A 13,182-nucleotide genomic window follows, 5' to 3' on the forward strand; every position below is an offset into this window, starting at 1 on the left:
TTTCTATCTATTTGATGAAATTATCACTGATATGAGTGTTTTGAATTCTGTATATCAGGCGTCCTCAAACTACGGCCCGTGGGCCACATGCGGGTGTTTTTGCTGTTTTGTTTTTTTACTTCAAAATAAGATATGTGCAGTGTGCATAGGAATTTGTTCATAGTTTTTTTAAAACTATAGTCCGGCCCTCCAACGGTCTGAGGGACAGTGAACTGGCCCCCTGTTTAAAAAGTTTGAGGACCCCTGCTGTATATGGTAGATTGCTTATTTTCATTTTGTTTAGTTCTTTTTCTGGTGTTTTTCCCTGTTCTTTCATTTGGGACATGTTTCTTTGTGTCCTCATTTTGGCTGCCTCCCTGTGTTTGTTTCTATGTATTAGTAGAGCTGTTATATGTCCCAATTTTGAAAGGTTGGCCTTATATAGAAGGTGTTCTGTGGGGCCTTGTAGCACAGTCTCCCTGATCATCTGAGTCAGGTGATTTAGGTGTGTCCTTTGTTGTAGTTGAACCTTGATTGCTATTGGCACATCAGTGGGAGGAATTGACCTTCAGGCTGATTGGTTGTTAGGACCGGCCCTAACTACAGTGGAGGAGCTGTTGTGTAGGGCAGACTTTATGGAGCAGGATTCACTTTAGCAGGGCTATGGTGCTTGCTGAATCTGCTCTTTGAGTGTGTCATTGTAGAGGTGATTAGGTGGTGCTCTGGTGTGGTCTGAAGCTGGCCACCTGGTGCGTTGGTTCTGGGGCCTCTTCGGAGGTTTAGGCCAAGGTCATCTGCTGCCTATGCCTTGCCCTGGGTCACTTGGTGTGAGCTACAAAGTGATCTGCAGATGGTTGCCACTTGTGATGGGCTTGGAGCTGCCTGGGAGAGGCCAAGCTGCAATCTGGTGTTGGATGCTGGAACCTAGGCATTTTAAATGTGGGGCTTTGAAACAATTTTCTTGGCAATAATTTAGATAATACTTTGGTACAATTTATACAATAGTTGGTAGTGAGAAAAAAATTGTATGTGGGGATTAAGACTTGGCACTTGCAGCTTTTTGGTGTGAGGTGTTGAGGACTTGAAGGTGATTGGAAGAAAGGGGAGAAACTTCTAAGGAGAAATCAGCAGGACTTAAATGATGTTAATTGGGGGGAAAGTTAAAAATGAAGTCAGTTTTCTCAGCCTGGGAGATTAAGCACCTCATGAACAAAGAATGAAGTCAGGAAGGCAAACTAAATATTCAAGTAAAATGAGACATTTGCTTTAGATATTTTAAGGGGGAAGAGCGTGTAAGACATTATTCTCAGCAGAGAGCTGTCCTATTCAGGTTTCAGTTTGAGGGAACTTATTTTTCTCTTTTAACCTATATTTACTGAGGTCTATTATGTGTGGGGTATCATGCTTCAACACAAACATGCGAGAATGGGCCAGAAGTCTCAGAAATGATTCGAGTTTGGAAATTAATTGGGAAAGTCAAACACGGTAGATATTAAAACAGAAAGTCTGATAGCTCCAAGGTCTTTTATATGGACACAGAACATTGACTCCTCAAATCCTTTGATGTACATTGTGTAATATTTGTTTATGTGTGTACAGATGTACACATATGTCACATACATACATATGCATTTATACAAGAATGTGTTTTTTTTGTGTGTTTTTTTTCATGCAGCACAAAGGAGAAGAAGGCATTAAGTTAAACTCTAGAATGAGGAATTAGATGTGAGAGCATTCCCTGACAAGGAGAATTGTTAGTGTTATAATTAGACTGCCAGTGGAGATGTGACAATACTTTTTCTTAAAGGTAGTTCAAGTTTTTGAGATGATCTGAAATAAAAACATCCCTCTTACAGACCTGGGTTCTGAACAAGTTGAAAAATAGCACATCTAAAGACATAGTGAAAATCTCTTTTACAAAGAGGCTGGGATGAAGCATGGGGCTCTCACTTGCTCAGGCCATGTTCTGGCTGAGGGTGCATATCTCTGGCTGGGACAGGGCCTGCCCCTGGGGACATGGAAGAGAACATGTGCTCCTTATCATGATCCTTCCCAGGGAGAAGAATGATGAGGGAGGTGCTGAGCTCTGCAATCTCTTCTTTTTCCCAGACTTACCAATCACATACTTCACTCTTCTCTACTGGGGGGAAGGGTGACTTAATGGGGACGAAGAGGCCTGGACTACTCAGAAGAAACTCCCCTCACAGAGAGCAGGAGCAGGTTAAAGTACTCTACCTCTAACCTAAGCAAAAATAATGCCATCTACTTGAGATGCCTGAATTGTAAGAAAGAGGCAAAGATTAGATGATTTTTCAAGGTCGTTTTTATTTTTGATCTGTGTAGTTTTAATTCTATGAATAGCCAATGGGATTGCAAAGTGAAGGATAATTTCCTGCTGCCTGCTTCTAAGGGTGAGGGGCTCTGTGTCTGCATTCCAGGAGGCAGTTTAGAATTTTATATACCTCCTCAGGCTCAAACTGCTCTTATTCATTCACTTGTTATTCACTCACAGATATTTGTTGTACGACTTCAGGTCTGTTCTAGGCACTGGGGCAGTGATGGGCAACCTTTTGAGCTTGGTGTGTCAAACTTCGCCAAAAAACTGAGCATAACTTGGGTAGTGTGTCACTTTGAGGAAAAAACTAACTCCAAGACTCTAGTCACAAATGTTTCATCCTCAGGAGCAGCAAATGTTTCATCCTCGGCATGCGGCCGCGTGTCATCAGAAATGGCTACGCGTGTCAGTGCTGACATGCATGTCATAGGTTCGCCATCACTGCACTGGGGGGTTGTAGTGAAGGAAACAGATAAAAAAAATCCCTGCCCTTCGGAAGCTTACTTACATGCTAGTAGGTATAAAGAAGCAATAGACATGCAAATAAAATTTATAGTTTGAGATGGTGCCAAGTTTTGTGGAATAATGTGTAATATGAAAGGGGCATAGCGTGATAAGGTGGTTACTGGTGGTCAGGACAGACCTCACTGGTAGAGTTACATTTAAGCAAAGGCCTGAAGGAACTGAGGGGTGAGCCATGTCTTGTGGGGGAAGACACTGGGCAGAGGAAACAAGTACAGTGACTTTGAGGTGGGAGGATTTCCAATGCTGGGCTGTGAGCTGTTTTACTCTGGGATGGGTTTGGAGGAAAAGCGTGACATGATCTGTGACTTTAATTACTCTAGCTCTTTATTGCAGATAACCTATAACTGGGAAGAGCAGAAGCAAGGAATGGTTAGGAGGTTCATTCAAAACTTCTTCGATGATGGTGGTTTGGCTTAAGGTAGTAGCCTGGGAGGTGGTGAGCAATGGTCCAAGTCTGGAGGCATTTTGAAGGTAGAGTCAATAGAATTTATGAAGAGATTTGGTGTGTGGTGTGAGAATAGTTAAGGATGGTTTAATCAAGTAGTTGGTCTGCATAACTGGGAAGATAGAGTTGCCATTTATTGACACAGGTGAGGGACACATTTGGAAGCAGGAAGATAGGAAGTTTACTCTGAAATGTTAAATCGAGGTGCCTAGTGAATGTCCACATGGCAATTGTACTGTCAGAAGAAGAGCTCGTGGATGAAGCCTGGGCTAGAGATCTATAATCGTGAAGGCATTCAAAGTCCCAGGACGGCATGAGCTCACCAGACTAGAGAGGGTAAATGCAGAAGAGTCCACTACTGTGTCACTGCAGTGTATATAGCTCATGGGAATAAGGGGACGTGAGGGAGAAGGAGAGGGAAGACCAGTGAGGAAAGAGGAGAACCAGAAGAGAATGGTGTCTTGGAAGCTAAATAATGTATTTCAAGAAGGAAAGAAAAAACTGGATCAAATGCTGCTCATAGGGCAAGTATGAAAGTGGACTCTTGACCAATGGTTACGGCACCATGGAGTTACTAGTGACCTACACAAGGGACTGATTGGAGTGGATTTGAGAAAGAACAAGGATGGGAAGAGGGGAATTGGAGGCATCTAATATAGTAAATTTTTGAAGTGTTTTGCTATCAAGGGGAGAATTAATGGATTAGCTAGAGATGGATGTGGCATCAAGAAGGTTTTTTTTTTGTTAGAGATGGGAAATATGGCAGCTTATTTGCAGGTGGGAATGATTTAGTGATTTGGGGAATTGATCAGAAAAGAGAGAGAGGACAATTGCTGAAACTGTTCTTGCAAAGACAAGAGGGGCTGGAAGTGGTATACAGTGGAGGATTTACTCTTAGGTAAGATTGAAGAAAATACATACATACAGTAAAGAGATGGACCATGCGTGTACTGATGCCAGTGAATTGTGGAAAATTCACTGTATCTGAGTCATGTTTGGATAATTAGTGAGCACAATTTGGCTTTACAGTGGCCCCAGCCCCTCTGTGCTTGTGAAACTTAATGGCCACTAAACCTTTACATACCTATTGCTGTGGCCCTTCAGCCATCTCAGCTGCCATTTGAATAGTTTCATATATTGAAATTACGCATGGACATTATTTTAATGAGTAGCGAGCTTACATTTAAGTAGCTAATCCTTACTGATTTCTTTGCATAATCTCATTTGATCATCTCACCAAATCTATGAAGTTGGAGCTATTATTACTAACCTTCAGTTAACAAATGAGAAAACTGAGTCTAAGGAAAAATAACTTGTTCAGGTTCATATGTTAACTTGCTGCTTTTTGACACTGTAGTTCATTCCTTAACTATACGGTAGGCTATATTGCTTTGCAGAAGTATTTGGGCCTGTGAAATGTCTAATTTCTGAATGCAGCAAAGTAACATTGGATATGATTTCGTTTTCTTATGTGATTTTACTGAGATTAAATACTTTTGTTATCTTTGAGCTTTACCCACCACTCTTTCTTTTTTTCCTCCCAAAGACCCAGAATTTAAGAGCCTTTTACCGAAATGTTTGAAGCTACACTAGAGGAAAATTTGGTTGACTGGCTGTGGGTAGGCAGAGCGTAATCATTCTTGTGGTAGTTTTCCTTTATAAGTCAGATTTTAAATTAGAAGTTGACAGTAAGATGAAGTGAGTAAGAGCATAGGAGCATGATCTTCAGTTTCAAAATGATCAGAATTGAAATTTTCCTTTGGCTCCTCGCTGGCTAGTGACAGGCTGTCTAGGATAATAACACCTACCTACTGTGAGTTGTGAGAATTAGAGATCATATATTCTCGAGCACAAAGGGCAGTCCAGTGTTTATTCTGATAATAAATGACAGATGACTGGGTAGCTACTATGTCAGTTCATCAGCTTACCATCAAGGGAAGGTAGCCTGAGAGGTTACTAAGTGCATCTTTTCCCTTGATTACCTTAATTTCCACCTGGAAATGGACTCACTCAGGGTTTAATTTCAGAAATGTTTCTTATGTGCACATTTTAGCAATGATTTACTATTTAGCATTAGAGATGACAAAGCTCTATAGCAATACACCATCTTTATTTTGAATAAAATTTCAGAACGTGCTGTCTGACAGGGAACATGGGACTGTCCCAGGGAATTTGGAATGTATGGTTTACTGTAAGCGTGAGGCTCTGAGTGTCCTGCTGAGTGAGGAGGAGCCTCCCTGCATGCTTCTTAGATTTTCTACTTCTCCAGTCACTTAATCCAGGCATCAGTATATTGTCTAGACTTCGGTTGTGTGAATTCCCTCCAGCGGAGATGGGGAATCCATACATTAAAATAAAGCATTACTTCCTCCTTCCCATGGAACAGTAAATAGATGGTTAGAGAAAGAGTTATAACTGGGATTATTGGTGCAGCCAGATGCTCAAGGGCCTGGGATAATAAGTCAGAGTGTGGAGCAGCCTAGACCAGTGGTCAGCAAACTCATTAGTCAACAGAGCCAAATATCAACAGTACAACGAATGAAATTTCTTTTGAGAGCCAAATTTTTTAAACTTAAACTTCTTCTAACGCCACTTCTTCAAAATAGACTCGCCCAGGCCATGGTATTTTGTGGAAGAGCCACACGCAAGGGGCCAAAGAGCCGCATGTGGCTTGCGAGCCGCAGTTTGCCGACCACGGGCCCTAGACAAAGCAAAGGCTCTCTAGTTACCTGCATCACCACCTTAACACACATCAAATACATTCTATTGACAAGAGACCCTGGCAAGTACACAATCGGCTATTAGAGTACATTGGGAATGCCAGGTTGAATGGGGAGTTCTTATCCTCAAGGAATTTATTGGGGGTAAGCTTTGTCAGTCCACATCCAAGATTCCGATTCATCGTTTGTTTACTATGGGAACTTTCCCCTCCATCACTCCACTCCTGTGATACTTGAGTTCATTCCCTAAAATTTCGAGTTGTTTCCCTAAACCAGAACTTACAAAAGTATTCACCAGGGGTTTGGTTGCAGGGAGACCAACCTCTGTGTCTGTGCTTACAGTAATACCCACTATTGGTCCTTGACTATGACATGGAGCACCTACGGTACAGGGGTTATGCTGCTGAGGCAAAGTTATGCTCCAGTGTTGGAGCTGGGCTTCACGCTTTCCTGTGCTAGGACAGCCTTACTCCTCTGCCTAGTAAATATTTACAACCAGGTTACTTTGTGCGTTTTTAAAGAGAGGTATTTTGTTTAAATCCATTGGTCATTACGAGTGGCATAATGATTACAAACATGCACTCGAGAAATTTCCAAGTTGCAAAATGACTTCATTTGTCTTCTGGTACTTTACACATAATTTGAAGTACGTATTTAAAAATCAGGGAAAATAATGAAAACATAGTGATTCTATAAGGATACATAACAGTATAGATTGTAGGTTCAATTATGGGTCTCAAACTCTATTGAATGACATATGTTCCTATAAGTGAACAGTATTTGTGAATCATATAATTTCCTAAGGTACTTTAACACACTATAGGACTAGTCTTAGATTAGAATTCTGAAGGTGGGAAACTCTATAATTTATGTTCTCAAATTTCCCTTTCCATGTTTTCTTTTTTCATTCTGTTTCTTTTTTCTTCATTCTTTTTTAAAAAATATATTTTTATTGATTTCAGAGGAAGGGAGGGGGAGAGATAGAAATGATGAGAGAGGATAATTGATTGGCTGCCTTCATGTCTTCTACTGGGGGTCAAGCCCGGAACCTGGGCATATGCCCTGACCAGGAATCTGACCGTGACCGCCTGGTTCATAGGTCAATGTTCAATGACTGAGCCATACTGGCTGGGCCTCTTTTTTCATTGTTACCCTCTCATTTCCTTCAGGATCCACTGTCTTCTGCCTTCAAAGCCATTTCTATTAAGGGATAAATGGTTCATCCAGTGTGTTATCTTTCCCAAGGATGCTTGCATTTTAGCAGACATAATATTCATTTTAGCAGGCATAATATTGGCTAAACTAGGGGAATTAAGTTCTAATTTTGAAATTCAATTTAACATGTAAGTGGCCACCCATGTTGTCAGGTGGATCCCAAATACATTTTTATACTCAAGTGAGTGTCTGTCCCATGTAAGGAATACTGTGCAAAATGACAATGCCATTTGCTCTTGACTAACTAATATCTGCATATTCAATTTATAGATCATTATTTCTTCTTTTTTACCTATTTCCTCATTTTCTGAAAATGTTCTGTGATTTATGGGACACGACATGATGTTGTAGAATGAGAATATGGGCTTGGGAGTAGCAGTTGGATCCATATCTGAGCTTCACAGTTATTTGACCTTGGACACATACCCCCTGATTCTCAGTTTCCTCATCTTGAAGTATGATTGTTAGGGTTGTTATGATGGAAAAAATTTGTATGTGCTATAGTGTATAAACTACAGGTCATGGTATATGCAACATAGAGTAGCTGTTGTAACTAGTGTAAATTTTATTCTTATAGGAAAAATATTAATATAAAAAGAAAAACATTTCTTCATAACAGAAACTTTTTAAGGTTTGTAGCAGGTGTCAGTTAAGCCAAAATAATTGGGAATGTGTCTTGATTATAAGCAAGCCAGGTACAGTTAATGGAAACTTACATTCATGTTCTTAAATATATAAATGAGATATGCATACTCACATTATATTAAACTTTTTAAAAATATATAAAAAAGATTTGTTGAACACAGTTACCTAAGGGCATTTGAGAAATGATTTGAATTATCAAAATGTAATACTTAAGAGATGATTCAGAGATATACTCATTATGCGTGTTGAGAGTGCAGTCTTGTGAGTTGGGCACTTTAGGTCTATGCTGTGTTCTCTTGTTGCACAGGGTCCTACAATTCTATTTTTCACTCCACAGATTCACCAATAAAGAGACACAAAGAGTATGAGCTGGTGACTCCAGTCAGCACAAATCTAGAAGGACACTATCTCTCTCATATTCTTTCTGCAAATCACAAAAAGAGGTCAGCAAGGGACGTGTCTTCCAACTCTGAGCAATTGTTCTTTAATATCACGGCATTTGGAAGAGATTTTCATCTGCGACTAAAGCCCAACACTCAGCTCATAGCTCCTGGGGCTGTTGTGGAATGGCAAGAAACATCTCCGGTGCCTGGGAATATAACCGACCCTGTTAATGATCGTCAACCAGGAAGTGCTTCTGAAAGAATCTGGAAAACAGAGCCTTTGCAGACTAACTGTGCTTACGTTGGTGACATCATGGACATTCCAGGAACCTCTGTTGCCATTAACAACTGTGATGGTCTGGTAAGACTCATTCCCTCTTGTGTGTATATGTTTGCAGGTGTTTGGGCGTGTACCATGGCTCCAGCATGGTTTGGAAGGTAGAGGTGGAAAGGAAGCCTCATTATAATATTTTAAATTCAGGAGGAAGCAGTAGAACACATTTTACTGTCAAAGATGTGTGCTTTGGCTCAATTTTGACATGAAGACATTATTCCAAGAAACAAAAGACAGCTATTTTAATATTTTTTGCTTATGTTTTCACTTGTGTTACATTGGGGAATTTTATTTCCTTATTTCTTTCAAAGCATTCTGAAAACTTTCTAAAGAAACATAGATTCCTCCAAAATGATAGTATTACACTTCTTATGTGGAAACTTTGGATATTTTCTTAAAGAAAGTATTTTGAAAGCATTTTTTTCATTTCCCCACAGAATGGTAAAATGGGAAATGAGCAGATCTTAATGTCACAATTTGTTCAAATAGCATTACTTTATGAACACAAGATGTAGTTGTTTCTGTATGGTAGCTTTGATTCATTTTTTCCTTTATCTTGAAGTCAAATACCCATACATTGCTCTTTAGTTTTATGGTTGAATCCAATAGTAACTGACCCTCCTCTGTACACTCTGCAGATGTGAAATACTTTTATTTGTGTTGTATCCCCAGATGTTATTTGAAAAGAGTGTCAATGTTTATGCCTTTTCTATCCACAGTTGACTCCAAGTCTTTGTTTAAAAAAGAGCAACCATTTTTCCTTTCTATGGTTGCCAGGCTGCTGTTTCTTGGGAGTTCAGAGCTATTCCCTTTGTTTTGCCACTGCTTCTAAGAGTTCTCAAAATATTCCTTACATTCCTGCTTATAATTACTCTACCTTGGTCCTCCACCAGTACTGTGAATATTTTGCAATATCCTCTCTATACCTAAGATCAACCCACAGGATTTGGGATACCATGTTTTATCAAAATTTGGTGAGTTCATCGTTTTAGGCTTTAGTTTTCAGTCTTGTTCTACCTCATAATGTTCTGTAGAATTTCAAAAGCAAACACAGAAAACTGAATGGAATATGTGTGGCAGGTCTGACTCTCCAAGTTGAATCCCATTAGTTTAGGATCCATACCCTCATATTTGGGGTTGGACCATGTTCTGGGGTTTAAGGACATGAGGAATATTTCAAATTCTTCTTATTCTTCATGAAGGCTGAATAGACGTGAATTAGCTAAGTCATTGAAGTTTAAAGTACTCACAGAGAGAGCTTGAATTAGTACTGCCAAGCTGTAAATGGAAGTAAGTTTTATAAAAGGTATTATTTTATAATAGTTGTAACTAAATTATATTGAGTATAAAAATTAATTTAGCATTTAAAATTTTTTACCTAATTTATTTTATTGATTTGGTTAGTTATTTTGTTTTTTTATTTATTGTTGATAGTATCACAGATGTCCCCCTTTTACCTCTACTTTGCCCCCCTATACCTAGCTCCCACCCCACCCCAGGCCTTCCCCACACTTTTGTCTGTGTCCATGGGCTATGCATATGTGCATGTATGTTCTTAGGTTAATATGTTCCCATCCCCTCCAGCTCCCAGGCCTCAGTCTTTTCCATGCATCTATGCCTCTGGACCTATTTTGTTTGTCAGTTTATTTTGTTCATTGGATTTCACATATAAGTGAGATCATGTGATATTTGTTTTTCTCTAACTGGCTTATTTCCCTTAGCTTAGCATAAAACTTCTTTTTTTACAGCCACACAGTATTCCATGGTGTAAATATACCACAGCTTTCTTATCTACTCATCTATTTATGGGCACTCGGGCTGTTTCTATATCTTAGCTATCCTATCTAATAAAAGAGTAATATGCAAATTGACCATCACTCTGCTACACCCACAAGCCATGCCCACAAACCACGCCCACAAGCCAATCAGGAGCGAATATGCAAATAAACCCAACCAAGATGGCTGCGACCACAGAGAGCAGAAGGGAGGCTTGAGTTTCCCCGGCAATGGAGGAAGCCAAGCTTCCCGCCTGTCCTTGCCAGCCTAGGCCTCCACTCAATGCTACAAAGTTTCAATGATAGAAGATAAATAAATCCCAACATAAATGGTGGCAGCCACGGAGCTGGAGAGAGCAGGAGGCTAGCGTTGCCCCTGGCGATAGAGGAAGCCAAGCTTCTGCAGCCCTGGCAGGCCTAGGCCTCCACTCAAGGCTACAAAGTTTCAATTATAGAAGATAAATAAATCCCAACATAAATGGCTGCCACCACTGAGCGAGCAGAAGGCTTGGCTACGCTCCAGGCTACAAAGTTTAAATTGTAGAAGATAAATAAATCCCAGATACCAGGGCCTCCACTTGGGTCCCGGGGGGGCATGGCCGGCCTGCAAACCACCACAGGCCCCTTGCCCAGGCCGCCCCACGCCCCAAGGGAACCCCCACCCTGATCCAGGACACCCTTCAGGGTAAACCAGCTGGCCCCCACCCATGCACCAGGCCTCTATCCTATCTAATAAAAGAGTAATATGCAGATTGACCATCACTCCAACACACAAGATGCTGCCCCCATGTGGTCAAAGATCCTGCCTCCATGTGGACACAAGATGGCCACCACAAGATGGCCAGCAGGGGAGGGCAGTTGGGAGGGACCAGGCCTACAAGGGAGGGCAGTTGGGGGCAATTAAGTCTGCAGGGGAGGGCAGTTAGGGGTGACCAGGCCTGCAGGGGAGGGCAGTTAGGGGTGACCAGGCCTGCAGGGGAGGGCAGTTAGGGGCAAACAGGCTGGCAGGGGAGCAGTTAGGCATCAATCAGGCTGGCAGGGGAATGATGAGGGGGTGATCAGGCTGGCAGGCAGAAGCAGTTAGGGGCAATCAGGAAGGCAGGCAGGTGAGCAGTTGGGAGCCAGCAGTCCTGGATTGTGAGAGAAATGTTTGGCTGCCCATTTAGGCCCGATCCCACTAAACGGGCAGTCGGACATCCCTCGAGGGGTCCCAGATTGGAGAGGGTGCATGCTGGGCTGAGGGACAACCCCCCATGCACGAATTTTGTGCACCGGGCCTCTAGCCTACCTAATAAAATAGTAATATGCAAATTGACCGCACCTTCGCTATGCACAAGCCACGCCCACCAGCCAATCAGGGCAAGTATGCAAATTACCCAACAAAGATGGCGGTTAATTTGCATACGCTGAGGGAGGGAGGAGTGAAGACTGAAGACAACTTAGAAGGAAGAGGGAGGAAAAGCGGAAAGCAAGGTGGCTGCCAGAGGGACAGCCCGGGCGGGGCAGGGCGTAGCGGGGCGTAGCGGGGCAGGCGGCAGCGGCGCTCAGGTGCACGCGCGGTGGCCACAATTGCGGCCGCAGCGGCAGCTTGCAGGATTCTTCCTGCAAATGGGCTACTAGTTGTAAATAATGCTCCATAAACATAGGGGTACATGTATTCTTTCTGATTGGTGTTTGGGATTCTTAGGATATATTCCCAGAAGAGGGAATGCTGGATCATAAGGCAATTCCATTTTAATTTTTTTAAGAAACTCTATATTATCCACAGTGACTGCACCAGTCTGCATTCTCAACAGCAGTGTACTAGGGTTCCCTTTTCTCCATATCCTTACCAGCACTTGTTGTTTGTTGATTTATTGATGGCAGCCATTCTGGCAGGTGTGAGGTGACACTTCGATGTAACTTTAATTTGCATCTCTCTGATGATTAGTGATGTTGAACATTTTTTCATATGTCTATTGGCCATCTGTATGTCTTCTTTGGAGAAGTGTCTATTCAGTCCTTTGCTCATTTTTAAATTGGATTGTTTGTCTTCCTGGTGTTGAGTTGTATGACTTCTTTATATATTTTGAAAATTAATTCCTTATATATCGTTGGTGAATATGTTCTCCCATTCAGTGGGTTCCCTTTTCATTTTGTTGGTGGCTTTTTCGTTGTGCAGATGCTTTTTAGTTTGATGTATTCCCATTTTTTCCTTTACTTTTCTTACCCTAGGAGATATATTGGTGAAAATATTGCTATGTGAGATGTTTTGAGACTTTACTGCCCATGCTTTTTTCTAGGACTTTTATAGTTTTCTTCTAGAAACTTTTAATAGTTTTGCGACTTACATTTAAGTCTTTTTTTTTTCCATTTTAAGTTTATTCTTGTGTATGGTGTAAGTTTGTGGTCTAGATTCATTTTTTTTTCATGTACCTGTCCAATTTTCCTAGCACCATTTATTGATGAGACTATCATACTCTATTGTATGCTCTTGCCTCCTTTGTCAAATATTAATTGACCATATTGGCATGGGTCGATTTCTGGGTTCTCTGTTCTGTTCCATTGGTCTATATGCCTGTTCTGTCAGTACCAGACTATTTTGGTTTAAATGGCTTTATAGTATAGTTTGATATCCAGTATTGTGATTCCTCCAACTTTGTTGTTCTTTCTGAAGATTGCTGAGGCTATTTGGGGTCTTTTTTTGGTTCCATCTAAATTTTTGGAATGTTCTAGATCTGTGAAATATGCCATTGATATTTTAATAGGGATTGCTTCGGGTAGTATGGACATTTGAATGATGTTAATTCTTCCAATCTATGAACACGGTATATGCTTCCACTTGTT

The 13,182-nt window shown here is 41.1% G+C and overlaps 1 protein-coding gene across 2 annotated transcripts in view; it reads left to right on the forward strand.

Annotated features, from left to right (window-relative positions):
- ADAMTS3 (ADAM metallopeptidase with thrombospondin type 1 motif 3) overlaps positions 1–13,182 on the forward strand; it is a 238,617-nt gene that overhangs the window by 16,542 nt on the left and 208,893 nt on the right. For both annotated transcript variants that reach the window (XM_079769488.1, XM_079769486.1), the window contains exon 3: positions 8,202–8,608. In XM_079769488.1, the coding sequence (XP_079625614.1) occupies positions 8,202–8,608 (407 nt within the window). The remainder of the gene's footprint in view (positions 1–8,201; positions 8,609–13,182) is intronic.

This window comes from Cnephaeus nilssonii, assembly GCF_951640355.1.
Source record: "Cnephaeus nilssonii genome assembly, chromosome: 1".
Classification (NCBI taxonomy): Eukaryota; Metazoa; Chordata; class Mammalia; order Chiroptera; family Vespertilionidae; genus Cnephaeus; species Cnephaeus nilssonii.